General features: G+C 45.1%; 1 protein-coding gene across 1 annotated transcript in view; it reads left to right on the top strand.

The window, feature by feature from the left end:
• Positions 1–252: 252 nt before the first annotated feature.
• Positions 253–16,043, top strand: part of sema4gb (sema domain, immunoglobulin domain (Ig), transmembrane domain (TM) and short cytoplasmic domain, (semaphorin) 4Gb) — a gene marked incomplete at both ends in the record, with an annotated part of 37,733 nt that continues 21,942 nt past the window's right edge. The window contains 3 exons of the mRNA XM_083933029.1: positions 253–400; positions 15,173–15,321; positions 15,685–15,747. Coding sequence (XP_083789155.1) covers positions 253–400; positions 15,173–15,321; positions 15,685–15,747 — 360 coding nt within the window. The remainder of the gene's footprint in view (positions 401–15,172; positions 15,322–15,684; positions 15,748–16,043) is intronic.

The raw sequence follows: 16,043 nt of genomic DNA, 5'->3' as shown, positions 1-16,043 counted from the left end.
CTTTAACACAATTTTGAACATTACTTACATACACAGTATTTCTCCTCAGCAACAACAGCCTCTGGTTTATATGACGGATCATTTCTATTTTTAATTAAATATGTTTTTTTCTTTCTCAGCTGGAGGACAATCAAAGAGTCTTGATCTCTCGTCGCTGGGCCTGAAGACACACACTACTCACGCTCCGATTTTGCCTCCAACTAATTGAGCGTAATCGAGGCCGTGCTTGGACCGGTGGTCTGCGTGTTAAACATGGGAGACCAGAGATCAGTCCAGCGGCCGCTCCTGCCCCTGCTGCTGCTCCTGACGCTCCTCGCCAGACTGTCACAGCTGTGGGCCTTTCCCTTCAGCCCGTCCCTGGACCTGGATGTCACTCCGAGGACTACCGTCTTCTCCAAAGGTGAGGGGCAAACATAATCTGTGAATCATCGTAGTCTGGCCTACTGATACTGTTTTACCAGCACGGTGAGCCGTTGTAACTGCTGCTATCATATTTTTAAATTCAGTTTGACTCACTGTTTCCGAGGTTATCTTTATCTCGTCTGTCAAACGTGAATAAACATCCTTAAAAAAGATGCTCTCTGTAACTTCAGAACAGGCCTGAGGATCATCAGGTTTTGAAGTTTTCCTCAGTATTAAAGTCATTAAAGTTTATTAATATGCTAACTAACTAAATAATATGCTAATAGCTAATTTGGCGTATTTTCACTGTTGGCAAAATGTAAACAAATGTATCTAAAAATAACTCGAGTTGTAGCTCACAGCGTAACTCTTTGAATGAATGGCAACGTTTTCCTTGCTGTTTGCATCCCCAAAGCATTATGGGAGTAGTAATGACATGATTATCCCCTAAATAGAAGGAAGACAAAGAATAATAGGCTGACAAAATGCCCTGATTGTTGTTGGGAGGGGAAGGGAAGGGGGGCCCCTATTCTAGATGCATCCATGTAAACACGAGCCCACCAAGCACTCACCTCACCGTCCTTATTTGAATCTGCTCAGGCGTCCTCCTCCCTCCCTTCCTCGTTAAAGAAGTGGCCCAGTTTTTTGGAAGTTGGCCCTGAAGACAGCTCGTTCATGCTCAGAGTTATTAATCGCCTCTCCCAAGCCCTGTCCTAGATCACACGGCTCAGCAAACACTTCGAAATAAAAACAATAGACAAGAAACCCTCATAAAGGAAGACCTGAGCACAGTGGACCTGATTAGAGTCCGTGCAGAAAAAAATACAGCTGACTGGCTGTAATTTGGCACAAAGGGAGTGTTTACACACATCAACGGCACCTTCTCCCTTCTACCTTACCCCCGCCTGCTCACCTTTCCCCTCCCTCCGTCCTCGCCCCTCATCACTGCGGCAGAGGCTACCACTGCAGCTGCAGCGAGAGGGAACTCCGGCGCTGGCAAACTGATGAGATGGCTGTGCTCTTACCTCCACCCCTCGCCCCTCTCCGCACTCCTCCTCAGTCCCCAGAGGATGACTATTGTTAGAGGACGGTCGGAGCGGACAGGGCCCCGGCTCTATTGCCGAACGAGCTCTCCGGTGCAGCGTCATGAGAGCTGTTGAGAGTGTTGCAGAGTGAGATGATACTTTGGAGATGGGATGATGTGCTGCTTGACGCTCTGAATCACAATCACCCATTATAGCAGAGGAGGAGATCTTTTTTCTCTGCTTTCACTGCTGCTGAGGCTTTATTGTGAATGTTTTTTGATCCGACCTGAGAGGAGTTGTTGCAAAACAGAATATTTATTTTGCAGTTCGCTGGAGAATATGAATATTCCTCCTTCAGAGGCCGAGTTTTGCTTCACAATGAACTGATTTGTTTGGAGAACTGAGTCTGCCAGAATAAAAATCGAATCATGAAGGATAAAAATAAATATATAATAATACTAATACTTCTATTTGGTATAGAACCTTACACAGAAATAAGATTAAAAAGTGTTCTACAAAAACAAGGATACAGATAAGATCATAAACAAATATATATAAATAAATAAATTACTCAGTAAATCAATTATTATGCCGTTAAATGAGCAGAAAATAAAATAAATATTATTGACTAAATGTGACATGAATTCATATTTCTGTATTTATTTAGATTTGCATTTTATTTCCCTATTTATTTATTTTATTTTCAATTTAATTGTTTAATTTTTTTAAATTATATTTATTTATTTCATCATTTGTTTATGTATTTATTTAAAAAAAAATTAATGTATTTCTTTCCTTTTTTTTAATTAATTAGTTTCTGTTTATATTTCTGTAAACGTTCTTCTTCATTATGACGGTCATTCAAAGTCACAGGGGCAACTTCACACCTACTGCGTTGAGTGCAAAGACAGGTTTGTTTTGTTCCGGAGGATATTTAGGGGGAAAAGAGTTTACGGCGCACCCCGCAGCAGTACGAAAAACACACACACTGAACATGGCGCTTCTTTTAAAGCTACTGTTGTTTACCACAACTCACGAGAGACAGCTGTGAAGTGATCACTCACATCAGCACCGTTATTCATCAAGTGAAAAAGGACACACTCCGGACACTCTGAGGAGTTGGAGCAGCACGATCATTAAGCCTCATTGAGTCATGTTTTTAAGTGTTCATCGTAGACAGAAGTCAGTCTATCCCCAGTTGTCGTGCCCGTGGCTATTTATTTACACATCTCCGACTCTGCTCCGGATTATAAATCATACATATCGTGGGCACTTTCCTGTGTGCTGCAGCCAGAGTTGGTCTCATCACAGATTTTATTTTTCTCTTTGCCCTCGCAGAAAGTTGTCCTTGACCTACTTTGTAATCGTCGGGGGAGTGCATGTGAAACTGCAGGATGTGCACGTGTGACGGCATGCGTTTCGTCAGTCTCTGTGTGTGTCTGCGTGTGCACGTTTTCTGTGTGTGTGTGTGTGTGTGTGTCTGCGTGTGCACGTGTTCTGTGTGTGTGTGTGTGTGTGTCTGCGTGTGCACATGTGCTGTATGTATGTGTGTGTGTCTGCGTGTGCACGTGTGCTGCATCTGTGTCTGCGTGTGCACGTGTTCTGTGTGTGTGTGTGTGTCTGCGTGTGCTGTGTGTGTGTGTCTGCGTGTGCACGTGTGCTGTGTGTGTGTGTGTGTCTGCGTGTGCACGTGTGCTGTATGCGTGTGTGTGTTTGTCTGTGTGTGCGTGGGGGGAGAGGGTTATTTGGGCACGCATGTAGGCACATCATGTAAAATCTGCACACGCTGTCATTTTCCCCGCGGTGACACATGTCACTTTGGGGGGGTTGGAGAGTGGCGAGCTCCACTTCACAGGGAAGATGTGTCCGCCTGGATGTGCAGCACTGTATATGGAAATAAGATGGATGTTGAATGTGGGTGTCACTACCTGTGGGAGACTCTGTGGGAGGATTTATACGATGTTTCTCAGCTGGGGTGAGGGGGCGCTCATTAATTTATAGTATGCTTTACAGATGGCCTGTGTGAGTGGGAGTACAAGGACACGCTGTATCAGAGGGAGCTCAGGTTTTATAAGAAGGAAAATGACACAAGATGACTTTATGCACTCTCGTACAGAAAGCACAGGTGCGTCGGAGAACAAGAAAGGATGGTGCATAGTGTAGGAGGTAACAGCTTGTGGATAATTATATAACTCTTCATTAGTGGTCGTAAATAGTCTCATCTATTATGTAAAGCTGCACTAATCAATATTTTTTATATTAACAGTATGATCAAATGGGTAATGTGAAAGAGGCTAAGGTAATCTATATCGAGGCAAGCAGCAAGAGACACCGCAAGCTTTCCAGACAAACTTCATTTCCTCTTCATTTTCATTTTACAAGAATCATCAGCAGTTTTTCAAGCCTTTTATTATGAAGGACAGACAGGAAATGGGGTGAGAGAGAGGGGGAGACATGCACTAAAGGGCCACGGGTTAGACTCCGACCTGCGCTGCCTCGAGTACCTTAAGCCCTTTTGACATGGAGCGGCCGCTCTAACCACTGTGCCACCGGCCGCCCCTAGAAAAAACATTTAACCTAAATTTCAGTCTCGTCTCTCTCAGTCAAAGTGCAAAGCAATTAGCTACTGTAGCTGAATACAAACTTCCTCTGGGGTTATCTGCTGGCTAACCTAACCAGCTAACAAGTAGTTACCTGACCTAACTTCTAGATGTCACAGTATGGAAATAGTGACTTTTCCCAACTGCAGACATGCTCCTGTCCCCAGGGAATAGGAATGAAGCTCTGGGGACATTTTGCTCCCCAGTAACGTGTCCTCTCTGACAGAACAGGAACTTTCTGGTTGGGGTTTGCAGGGATGACCGTTGCAGCGCTGCTTCTTCAACTGCTTAATTAAAAGAAGAAGTACTTTAGACTCGATTTATGGAAATATAAGGACGAGGGGAGAACATTTCTTTTAGTTTGATGACATTAAATGTAAACTGAGGCTTTGCTGTCGGAAAGAACAGAGAGAATTGCCAGTAATGGAGAGAATTAAAGGTTATTTCGGGCGTGGGTTTTCCCGGGTTCTCCTGTTTCCTCCCACAGTCCAAAGACATGCAGGTGTTAGGTTAATTGATGACTCTAAATTGCCCATAGGTGTGAATGTGAGTGTGAATGGTTGTCTGTCTCTGTGAGTCTCTATGTGACCTGCGATAGACCAGGATGTGCCCCGCCTCACGCTCGATCTCAGCTGGGATCGGCTCCAGCCCCCCAGGTTGAAGATGGATGGATGGAAAACGTTATTTCACAGCAGTTTTATTTTAAAAGTACAAATAAATAACCATCAAACACTCAACAGACGATTTACTGCGGAGACAGATGTTATTAGCTTAATTTTCTTCCTCTGCAATTTATTCATTACATCCAACCTGCAGCAGTTAAGTGTCGTCGCAGTGAGACGAAGCCTATAGTTTAGATGAACCCGGCGGACTAACTGAACTGCAGGCTGCGGAGTGTGTTCACCTGAGTGTGTCCCGTCGTGTTGCTTTTTCATACGTCAGCGGACTGATTTGCCCGTATCTTCACGGATCGTTAGATCGCCGTGGAAACACAGACAACGATGCGCCAAAGGAACCTTTTAGTTCCTGGAAACTTTGGGTGAAAAAAAGGTCTCGATACAATCTGCGTCTGATCAAAACGTTAGAATAGCTGAGCTTTTGAAAACCGTGCACCAAGACATCAAACAACGCATTTCAGGAATCCAGTTGTACGCGTGCAACTTTAATAGGCACAGTTAACGTCAACTCGGATCGTGTTTGTGTGTTTATGAGACAGTCGGATTAATGCTCGACTGTGTTCTGAACTCTGATGTTCGCCCCGCGGGGACTCCCTGCTCCGGCTCTCGCTGCCTCTGCCACCAGACCTGAAGTAATGCAGCTGTGAAATATTGATGCACTGTAAGTTGTCTATTGCTGCTATGACAAGCTGAGGAGGCAGAAGAGGTCTTGGTAGTAACATTTAGCAGTATTATTACCGTGGTGGTGATATAGTGAAACCTGCAGACTTGATGTCTTTTTGTCGATTATTATAGTGTAATTACAGTGTTGAGGAGTCGGTGTATTCCCTGTTCAGACAAGTCTACTATCGTCTTTGCAAACAGCCTGTGCAGCTGCATCTGGTGATCTGCTCTCATCACCGGCTCGGCCGCGGCTGCGTTGACTGAAGTCGTTTAATCTCAGTGTGCGACGGCGTTTGTTACACCCACTGTTTTTTTGTTGTGGCGAAATCTCATGCTTTTTCTTCTGCTTTGATCTCACATCCCCTCTGATACAGTGCTGCTGATGTGTGATTCTGACAAGATCTTATTGGTGATTCGCTGATAGCATCTAGCGAGACCTGAAAAAACACACTGTTGGACTGTTTGTGTGTCGTATGTGGGCTTGGCTTTCTTTTCCTGAAAGATGAAAGTCTTTCATCTTGTTCTCTGCAGTCTCCCCGGTCGAACAAGGGCCTAGGAAAGTTTCGGCTCTGACACAAAGCTCTAAAAAAAAGGAGTTTTGCTTGTGTCATTGTGAGATTAATTCATTAAAATAAACATATCATGTTAATGTTCTTAATAAAGCAGCTCCAGCAGGGGACCCCCAAACTCCCCTTTCCTGGGCCATGATTACATGATTTCCAAAGTCAGTGAGTAATCATGAGAAATAATCTTGATCTCAATATTTACCAAAACAATTGTGATTATCATTTTTGCCATAATAGAGCAGCCCTGGTAAAATATACACATATACTTTAAACCTTATTAACGGAGGAAACGCCACTCTGCGTCGTATTCTTTGCCTCCTATCTTCGTAAACCTGTGCACCCATCGTGGGTTACGTAATAACGTGTTCGCGGACTCGCGGGGCTGTTAAAGAAGTGAAGAGATGCTTATATAACATCATGTGACGACGGCTGACAGTTCTGACGCTGTCCGAAGAAGTTAAGTCACTCTCTCCTTCCAGCATTTGTTCCCAAATCTTTGCTGTAAGCACGTGTTTGTGTGTCACATGGTCTCCATAGTGTCTAGTGAGTAACACAGGAAGTCACACACACACAGACAGACACACACACACACACACACACACACTCACTCAGATGACTGCGGTAGAAACACACACGTTAACACACACTGGATTTCCTATCATCTTGGATCACACATGGAGGATTACAAATATGTCTGATGAGCAGCAACACATTCTGGACGCACCACCTGTGACGGCTCAGTGTTGAGAGACAAACACACACACACACACTCTTCAGATCATCTGAGTCACTGACAAATGTCTTCACTGCTTTTTAGGAAGCAGATGAATCAGTGTGAAGTGTGTGTCGGTGTGTGTGTGTGTGTTCCCGCAGGAAAATCTGACAGATGTTTTTGAGGGGCAGTTGTTTTGACCTCATCGAACACACACACACACACACACACACACACACACACACACACACACACACACACACACACACTCTTGCATACAGGATGACAACAGTAAATAGAAACCAGCCATCAGGCAAGAGGCTTCTGGCACACCTCAGCGCTCTGTTGACTTTCCTCATTGATTTTGCAGCAAAGCACAAGGTACAGTGTGTGTGTGTGTGTGTGTGTGTGTGTGTGTGTGTGTGTGTGTGTGTATACAAAACTGTAGTTTCAGGAATAGCAGGTCAACATCCACACGGGGCTGTTGCTAATTTACTGAGGATATTCACGGCCGTGCTGATGCTGATAAAACTGTGGAAACCTCGTGTTTTCATTTTGTTGTTGCTGCCTTTAAAGGAGCTGCACTCAACGTTCAGAGCACCAACACAGCAGCAAACAAATGCTCCACAGCATCCCCCTCCACTCAGAAACGTGTTTTCCTTCTCTTTCTGTCCTCTAAAATGTCTGACATTGACTGTGCCTATTTATATCTGTGCAAAAGTCACTAGAGATGCGTTTTCACATTTTTTTCCTCTTCTCTACAATTTGAAATTCAAACGTATCCCAGTTAAGCTTTAGTTAGACTGTCACTAGTAAATAAACCAATCGCTGTGTAATATGTGAAACGCTATTCGTCGGGGCACCGACTTCAACACAACACCGGCAGAGGAACCTGAACCCTCCAGCTCAGGGCGTCAGAACAGAGAGAAAACACGCTGCCATCATAGAAGCTAACAAGCTAACAAACAACAGAAACTGATCAAAGTTGCTAATTACAGTTACCATTCGGATATGTCTGCTAGTGCACCACCCCTGATCAGACTCTGGGTGTGCCTGACGCTAGGTTCAGGACGCCAAAACTATAGCTCAGTTGCAGATCGCTAACGTTAGCCCCATGGGCAGACAGCTCGGACTCCGTGTCCATCCATCCACCTGCGGGAGTCCAGGAGTTGCACCTGAGTCGTCGATCCGCCTGTCTGAAGCATAGACTGTATAAAAAATGGACGTAGCCTCTCTCTCGGGGCCCGTTCTCTCAACTTGATCCAACTGTTCTCGCCTCGGGGGGCCGCCATCTTGTTGGACTTTGACTCATCCTCATTTCCTCTAGCAAAACAGAGCTAACGTTACCACGGTGTATTCCTAAACCATCTGTTTGTACAGTTGATTGAAGAGCGAAGCATCTTGTCACCTATGGTAACACCACCACACGAATGACCGCGGTCCAGGTCGAGATGACGGAGTTAGCATGCTAATCCTGACAACTAGCCTCCGAGGAGAAGTGAGGGCCAGAGGCTAGCACAAGAGGCCCCTAATTATTCATAAACTTTAACTTCCAATAAAATAAAAACTTGCCTCTTACAAAAAAAGTGTTGTCAGTGTTGTCATGGAGATAGGACCTAAACATACAGACTAGGATGTTTTTTTGTACCAGGCCTTAAACAGGTTTAATGATGCTGTGAAAACGGTCTATTTAACATGGGGGTCAATGAGAAACTGCTCTATTGTGCAAACTACTCCTAGTGGACACTCTGAGAACTGCAGTTTAGGGCACTTCATTATTGGATCAACCAGGAAGTCGCTGTGGTGGGGGCTTGGTCTGAAGCTCAAACATGTAGGCCGATGGCTGATTCTCTACGAAGTGTTTAGTCATCTTGATGAGCTGTTTGCACGCTACTCCGTCACCTCTAGCCTGCTTTAAAACCTCCTGTAGAAGCTAGAACATAGTAAGAGTCTCAACCTCCCACGAGTGCACGCACGAGCAGCTGAGGGCAGATGCAAAATTTCTCAATGAGGGAGAAAGAAAAGCTGTGCCTCCAGCTTCATCTCTGAGGGGTTTTTTTTTACTTTCTGTGTGGGGTAATCCTTGTTAAAATATTAATCATAGCAGAGGAGCTTTTAAATACTTTAAATCGTGTCTGGAGTGGGACTTTAAGAAAATTACATTAGTTATGAATAAATCACTTGGACACAATAATCACAATCTGCTCTCACTGTGACTCCGCTCGTATGATTTCTGGATAACTTTTTAATGCTCCATCTGCCGCAGTATATGGCTGATGTTTCCTCTAATGTTTACTTCGGAGGAAGTTAACATTGTGGAAAGTTGTGCTTTGACTTAAAATGTGTCTTTTTATGTGGTTGTGTATTTGTGTGTGCATTCGGTGGGGGCAATTTATTTCCCCCACATGTATCTGAAAGATCGTTTTTAGAGCGCAGCTGTGATTGCGGCCCATTGATTTTGGTTCTGTGGTTCAGACTTAAGTGAACATTGATACATGTGGCTGTCGCGTTGTCACCGAAGATTGAGGGACGTTCAACAAATGTGGCAACAAGTTGGAGTTGCCTGCACATGAAAACAAACACAGGTCTGAGACCAAGGTCGCTGTGCCGCTGCTGCCTTGGGGCCGGGGACATTGTGTACGTCACACGCAGTCCTTCTCATCAGCACTGTGCTCGTTATATCATGCAGGGACTATTTTTATAAGATAGAAAACCAAGGCCTTTGCTCACTCTTGGATGACTCAGAAGTAGTGGGCTTTTTTACGTTGCCTCGGGCCGCCACCGTGTTTGCATAACTCTCTCTAAACGTGTTCGCTGAGAACTTGTTCTCGTGATGAGGATTATGTTTTGTTGTTTGTGCATTTTTTTGTCCTCTCCTCTTTGTTGCTTATCATATATGGACTATGTGTAGATTCAGTGTGTGCATGCCTTTTATGTGCGTGCACCTGTGTGTGGAGGAAAGGGTCCCTGCTGCGTGACTCCGGCCCCTTCCTGCCGCAGACCCCCATCCTTCAGATGAATCCGCCCCCCTCCGGCGTGTCCTGACCTTTGGCTGTGTCGGAGGAGCTGCTCATTGCTCACTCAAATCCGAGGCTGACCGCGGATGAGAACTTACGGGCGGCAGTCACACAGTTTTATTTGTAGGTTTCATCGAGAGTTATATGTTTTTGCCCCCGTGGCAAGGCGGCAGCGACTCCTGGGAAGTTCAGTTCGCTTGAACTCTGACACTGATAATGAATGGGCTCAAACACTGCACTCATTTTCATTTCATGCCCTTATACAAACTAAGCGTGATGTCATTTGAGTTATGTTTAAGGATAATTCCGGTTTATTCCAACTTGGGTCTGATTTTCATAGTTTTGTCCATCATTACCTTTTATTACTCACTAAATAAACTGTCATGACCGAAAAAACGAGGTCGAGGGTCCAAGCGGCTGAAATGGGTTTTCTCAGGAGGGGGTCTGGAGTCTCCCTTAGAGATAAGATGAGAAGTTCAGCCATCCGTGAGGAACTCGGAGTAGAGCCGCTGCTCCTTTGCGTTGAAAGTAGCCAGTTGAGGTGGTTCAGGATCATCTGGTAAGGATGAACCCTGGGCGCCTCCCTAGGGAGGTGTTCCAGGCACGTCCAGCTGGGAGGAGGCCTCGGGGAAGACCTAGGACCAGGTGGAGAGATTGTGTCTCCACACTGGCCTGGGAACGCCTCAGGATCCCCCAGTTAGAGCTGGTTAATGTGGCCCGGGAAAGGGAAGTTTGGGGTCCCCTGCTAAAGCTGCTGACGTAAATAAGATATGCCGTTTGTTAATTAATGCAAAGCTTCTTGACCATAAACCGGATGGCCGGAGGGCAAGGGGGGGTCGCCGGGAGGGATCTGTTTGTAGTAAAAGAGAGACCAAAGTTTATGGAGAGAATCTTTAAGCAACAACAACAACTCAGTGTTTGGATCTGAGCTTTCAAACGGACTCAGATAGGGAAGCACGGCTCAGTTCTCTCGCAGCGCTCGTCACAGTTGATCCCGTTGCTGAAGGAGCGGGTGCTGGGAGAGAAGGGCGTAAAGGTGAGATCGTGGTCGTTCCACTACCCAAACAATGTTAAGGTTAGTAATAGAGAAAGACTTTGGCGATTAGGAGTCTAAAAGCTGGACATGTCGGACTAAAGCCGGCAGGTGATTTACCTCCAAATAAAGTAGATTAAGTGCGGGCTTGTTTAAAATTTGTCTGTTCTGCTCAGCAAGTTGTAACAAACTGAAATTATCCGTTAACATTGCTTTAATCACACACAAACTCTAAACAGTGGAGCTTAATTACAATGATCACACCCACAGGACCATTCATTCGTTGAGAAATCTGTTTTTAAACCGTGATGTTGCTCTGCATTCGTTTGTCTTTTTCAGTTTCAAACAAACATTATTTTTCTACACTTGAAAAGTCTGAAAGCTTCACATACGCTGAGCGACGTGGGCCGTAAAACCATTTCTCTCTACAAAGTGAGATGCAGGGGCGTATGGTACCTTCGCTAATTGCTCAAAATAAATGTTTTGAGGATTGATTTTCTCAAATGTCACTGTTGATGTAACTTCTGTGGAGGGTTTCCTCCGCCAGGAGCAAGAAAGTGCAATGTCATTCTTCACAGCTGTCGTGCACATAATCAGTCAGCGTGATAATAACCCACTTATTGACCAGAGAGAGAGGTTCCTGTGCTTGTCTGGCCGTCAGTGATAGATCCAGTTAGAAAAAGGTCTGACAGGGAGGAAGGTGGGCGGTAAAATCTGACTCAGTCTCTGCCTGATGATCTTCTGGAGAGTCGATGGGCACTCGCAGTCATCAGCCACTGTGTCCATGTGACACTCAGACAGGCAGCCAGTCATGGTGGGAGGAAAACACCCTCCATGTGATGTTGGGGAAACAGTTTTCATCGTGTTGTGTTATGCAAGATCAAACAGACTCACATGTCCTCCTCATAATCACCACAGTCTCAGTATGGTTGAGATAGTAGAGGCAAAGCTTTAAGAGCGTGTGTTTGTTAACAGAAACATTGTCATTTTTGTCTCAAACTATACTGTAAGCTTAAACCCCGGCTCATAAAGTGAATCTAGTTTGTTGGACTAAATCCATATTTGCAGACCTTGAATGTTCAGTAACAACTGGTTCCTGATTAATGCTGTGTTCACATGCTTGCGGACGGTCCCATTCACCCAGATGAGAGTTCTTCTGACTTTGACAGTTTATGAGCTTTAAGTCGTAAACATGCGAATGCTGCAAGGAAGATGTGTTGTGTTTTATTTTTCTGACTTGTTGCTGCACCAGCACCTTCCCTAAAACCACTAAAATATTGCTTTACCTAACTTGGCTGGAGTCTCCCTTAGAGAGAGGGTGAGAGGTTCAGCATCCGTGAGGAACTCGGAGTAGAGCCGCTGCTCCTTTGCGTTGAAAGGAGCCAGTTGCGGTGGTTTGGGCATCTAGTAAGGATGAACCCTGGGCGCCTTCCTAGGGAGGTGTTCCAGGCACGTCCAGCTGGGAGGAGGCCTCGGGGAAGACCCAGGACCAGGTGGAGGGATTAGATCTCCACACTGGCCTGGGAACGCCTCAGGATCCCCCAGTTAGAGCTGGTTAATGTGGCCCAGGAAAGGGAAGTTTGGGGTCCCCTGCTAAAGGTGCTGCCCCCACGACCCGACCCCGGATAAGAGGCTGAAGATGAAATGAGATGAGAAGTAAATAAGATATGCCGTTTGTTAATTAATGCAAAGCTTCTTGACAATAAACCGGACATTTACTTTTGTCCACCAAATTTCTGCGTAATATGACGTCACCTCAGCAAGTCATGTACTGAAAGTTTGGCAGATTTTTCCTGTTTAGTTTAGCTGGGGATCAAACCGCCGCTCTCTCGAATGGAGGATGACCCACTGAGTCTAGTTTACTTGTCTTGTTTAGCATTATTCCACCTGGGAAAACAATCATATGTGTTTGCAGTGCTGTTGAGTTCTGCTGTATTATACCTAGAAGGTTTTAAAATAATATTAATATCGCGTTTGTTCATATAAATCACATTGTTTCAGAAGTTTGTGTGATTGTAGTTTTGCATGTCGCTTTTGTTTGCTGTTGAAGTCGCACTAAATTGACCCTGATCTAATTCAATAAGTGTAAGTGAAGTGAATGAACGTTGGAATATAAAATAAGATAGTGAGTCAGCTCACACCGCTGGTTAATCATCTGTTTACTTGCAGCAGTTACACTGTGATCCTCGGGCTGTCCCAGCTGCACTGAACCCTTCTCGCTCCATTACAATGAACAGGAGAACAGATCGACCACGACAAGCGTGCAGTAAAACCGATTGGTGGGGCACAAATATAGGTTGTCTTATGACTGGGAGCTGGAACATGTTGCCATCGGTTGAGGAAGAGAGGCGATTAATACGCCCATCTGTTCTCTGCTGACTCATCTTCCCCAGTGTCGATAACTTCACGTTATTCTGTCGTTCTTTCTGCACGGGTGGTTTTCTTCTTCTTCTGTGTGTCAGATTTGTTTAAATGGACGTTAACTTCCACTTGCATCTAACTTTTAGTGCAAATCAAAGCTCCGTAAACCTACTTCTGCACAGAGGAAGAAGAACCAATGCCCTCCTTCTTTCTATCGTCTCACAGCGGCAGAGCGACCTGGCCCCATTTCTGAGGTGCTACACCGTTCAAATATTTAGTGCACCAGGCCAATTATTTCGTAATGGATTAATAATCTGTTTGTCTGCCGCCCTCCTCCATCACCCACATGCACACACACACTACTGATGCTGTAGCAGTATGACTGATGTGATGTGGCATTACTGGGACACCATTCCTGCTGAATGCCCTAAAATTTCGCCTCCCCCATGCCCGCCGTCCCCACAGTCCTCTCAGCAATCACTCCGGCGACCCCCACCACCTCCCAGAGCTGCTGTCGAGCCTCACCCTCCTGCAGTCAAGATCAGCATGTTCGGGCGTGTGTGGACTCTCCAGTGAGTGAAGAAAGAAGCTTTTATAAAACTGTTCTTACGGTCTGCAAGCAGATAATGGGAGTTGTTTAAAAACGTTTGATTCTGGTGCAAAAACCGTTTAGATTTTCATTTAACAAAATACAGCAGACTTCTCAAATGCATCAACATTTTGTAAATAGAAGCAGCTGTTTGAACCTTGCTTAAATAAAGTACAGTCAGATTAGCTAAAACATTTCTTAAATGGGTACTCCTACAATTTAGAGACCGTCCTCCCCCCAAAAAACGACTCCTTATTTCGTAAAAGCAGCTTATTGCGACCCATATTCATGTTTACAGTGGTGGCGACCTCTAGTGCCCATTGTGATTGTGACGGAAGCAAAGGAGGAAGTCATGTGACGCCATATAAAGAGAGACAAAGTCCGCGTAAGGAGGTCAGGGTGGGTGGATGGATGGATAGATGGATGGATGGTTCAAACTAACACAGGACTTTCACCCAGGAGAGCGCCGTTTCTGTCCCGTGTGGAAACAGAATAGCAACGTTTACGCCAAGCTAACTTATGTACCCAACTTGTAAGTTAAGCTATCGCTACGTCACATTCTACGTCACATGCTTATATATAGGATACCATACTGTCTAGGGTTGCATCGCAGCAGCTTCATTTACAGCATGACAGAAAAGACCAAGAGAGATGAGCAAAGACGAGCATTAAAGCTGCAACATTATTTTGATCATATTCACTGAAACCGACACTCTGCTCCGATAGCACAACATAAATCATCCGGTTTTAGACAACAGTTATACGCCTGTACGTGGACCTAGAGCTTGTTGTTTGTTTTGCAAAAATCTACCTTGCCCGTATCATCCTGTCCAATCAGCGCAGTTCACAGTTCGTGCACACGCCACAGATCCCCCCTCTCCCTCGCACGTGTTACAATATCACATGCACATGCCTCAAGCTAAGCATACGCTAAATGACGTTAGCAATTGCTATCTATGAGTAAGTTAGACAGCCTACCTCTGTGTAGCGTGTGCTCCGTGCCATTTATCGATGAGAAAACAGGAATCTGGTGCACACGCACTGACGAGCACTCGATGGGAGGGAGCGGAGGAGCTCGGTGGTAGTGGGGGAGGGGCGTGAGAGTTGTAAACATACAGAATTTGTCTACTCGATCTGCCAGACGTGCCGACTGCAGCTTTAAGACATCAAGTTAGGAGCTACTTTTAGCTTTAAGATGTTTTGCAAAGTTTATCTGTATAGCACAATTCAACAACAAGGTAATTTAAAGTGCTTTACATACAACATTAAAAGCACTGGGTCAAATAAAACATTTAAAAGATTGTTACAGGCACAGAAGTTACAGTGCAGTTTACGGAAAAGCAGCGGACCTGATATGTAAACAGTGAAGCGAGGGTTGTGCACGTGTCTTTGTTCATGGGGGAGTTGTTGAAACAGGAAAGAGCCTTCCCCAAACTGTAGAAACTAGACAAAAAGCACAGGAGCATTCGCGTAGTTTTGTCCATTACCAAAAAAACATACACAGTTACATGTGTCATATATTTGCAGGTCTGCTGGGCAGCGCCAGTTTCACCGGCTCTTCCCAGAACTACAGCACCCTCCTGCTGCAGGAGGAGGCCGGGCTGCTGTACGTGGGAGGCAGAGGAGCCCTGCACGCACTCAACACCTCCGACATCTCCACCTCCGCAAACCTCACAGTGAGTGCCACGGAGGAACAGCCCTGACAACCCCTCTTCTTTCTTCCATTTCCAAAGTGTTCAGGGAGGACAAACTAATAAAAGCCTTAAGCAGATTGAGCAAATCCCATTGTGTTCGTCCAATTTTATGGTGATGTGAATAAATGCAGCAGGCGTTTTTATTCGAGGGTTACTGAACAGAGTGACGCAGCCAGAAAATGAAGTGAGCTGTTCTGGTCCTGTTTATCACATACACACACATTTTCTTTCTGCTCTTCATCCCCGCCTCCTCTGTCCACAGATCTTTCTATTTATCTATCTGTGCTGCCCTCCTCTATTTATCGAGCTGAGTCATTCTTGTTGCCCCCTCCCCGTTGTTTGCAGATTGATTGGGATGCTTCCCCCGAACAGAAGAAACAGTGTCTGAACAAAGGCAGAGACAATCAGGTACACGGCTGCAGCTTGACTCTCGTATTATTATTATGATCATCGTTATTATAATTATCAGCTGCTTTTTCTGTTTCTTTGAAATGAAACACTTCAGCTTTGTGATGTGCAGATGGCTTCTGACAGCAACGGAGTGGATGATGCTTTCAGTTGCATCCACACTTCACCTGAAAAAAATGAATCACTCATTCATTGACTTTTATCTTTTTGTGCGTGTTCATGAAGTGCATTGACTAAACTGTGTTCTCTGCAGCTCTTTCCTGTTGTGGAGCCAGAAATAACCTTTCATTTTATTC

Source organism: Echiichthys vipera, assembly GCF_963691815.1.
Source record: "Echiichthys vipera genome assembly, chromosome: 18".
Lineage (NCBI taxonomy): Eukaryota > Metazoa > Chordata > Actinopteri > Perciformes > Trachinidae > Echiichthys > Echiichthys vipera.
This window is presented reverse-complemented; position numbering and strand designations above follow the sequence as displayed.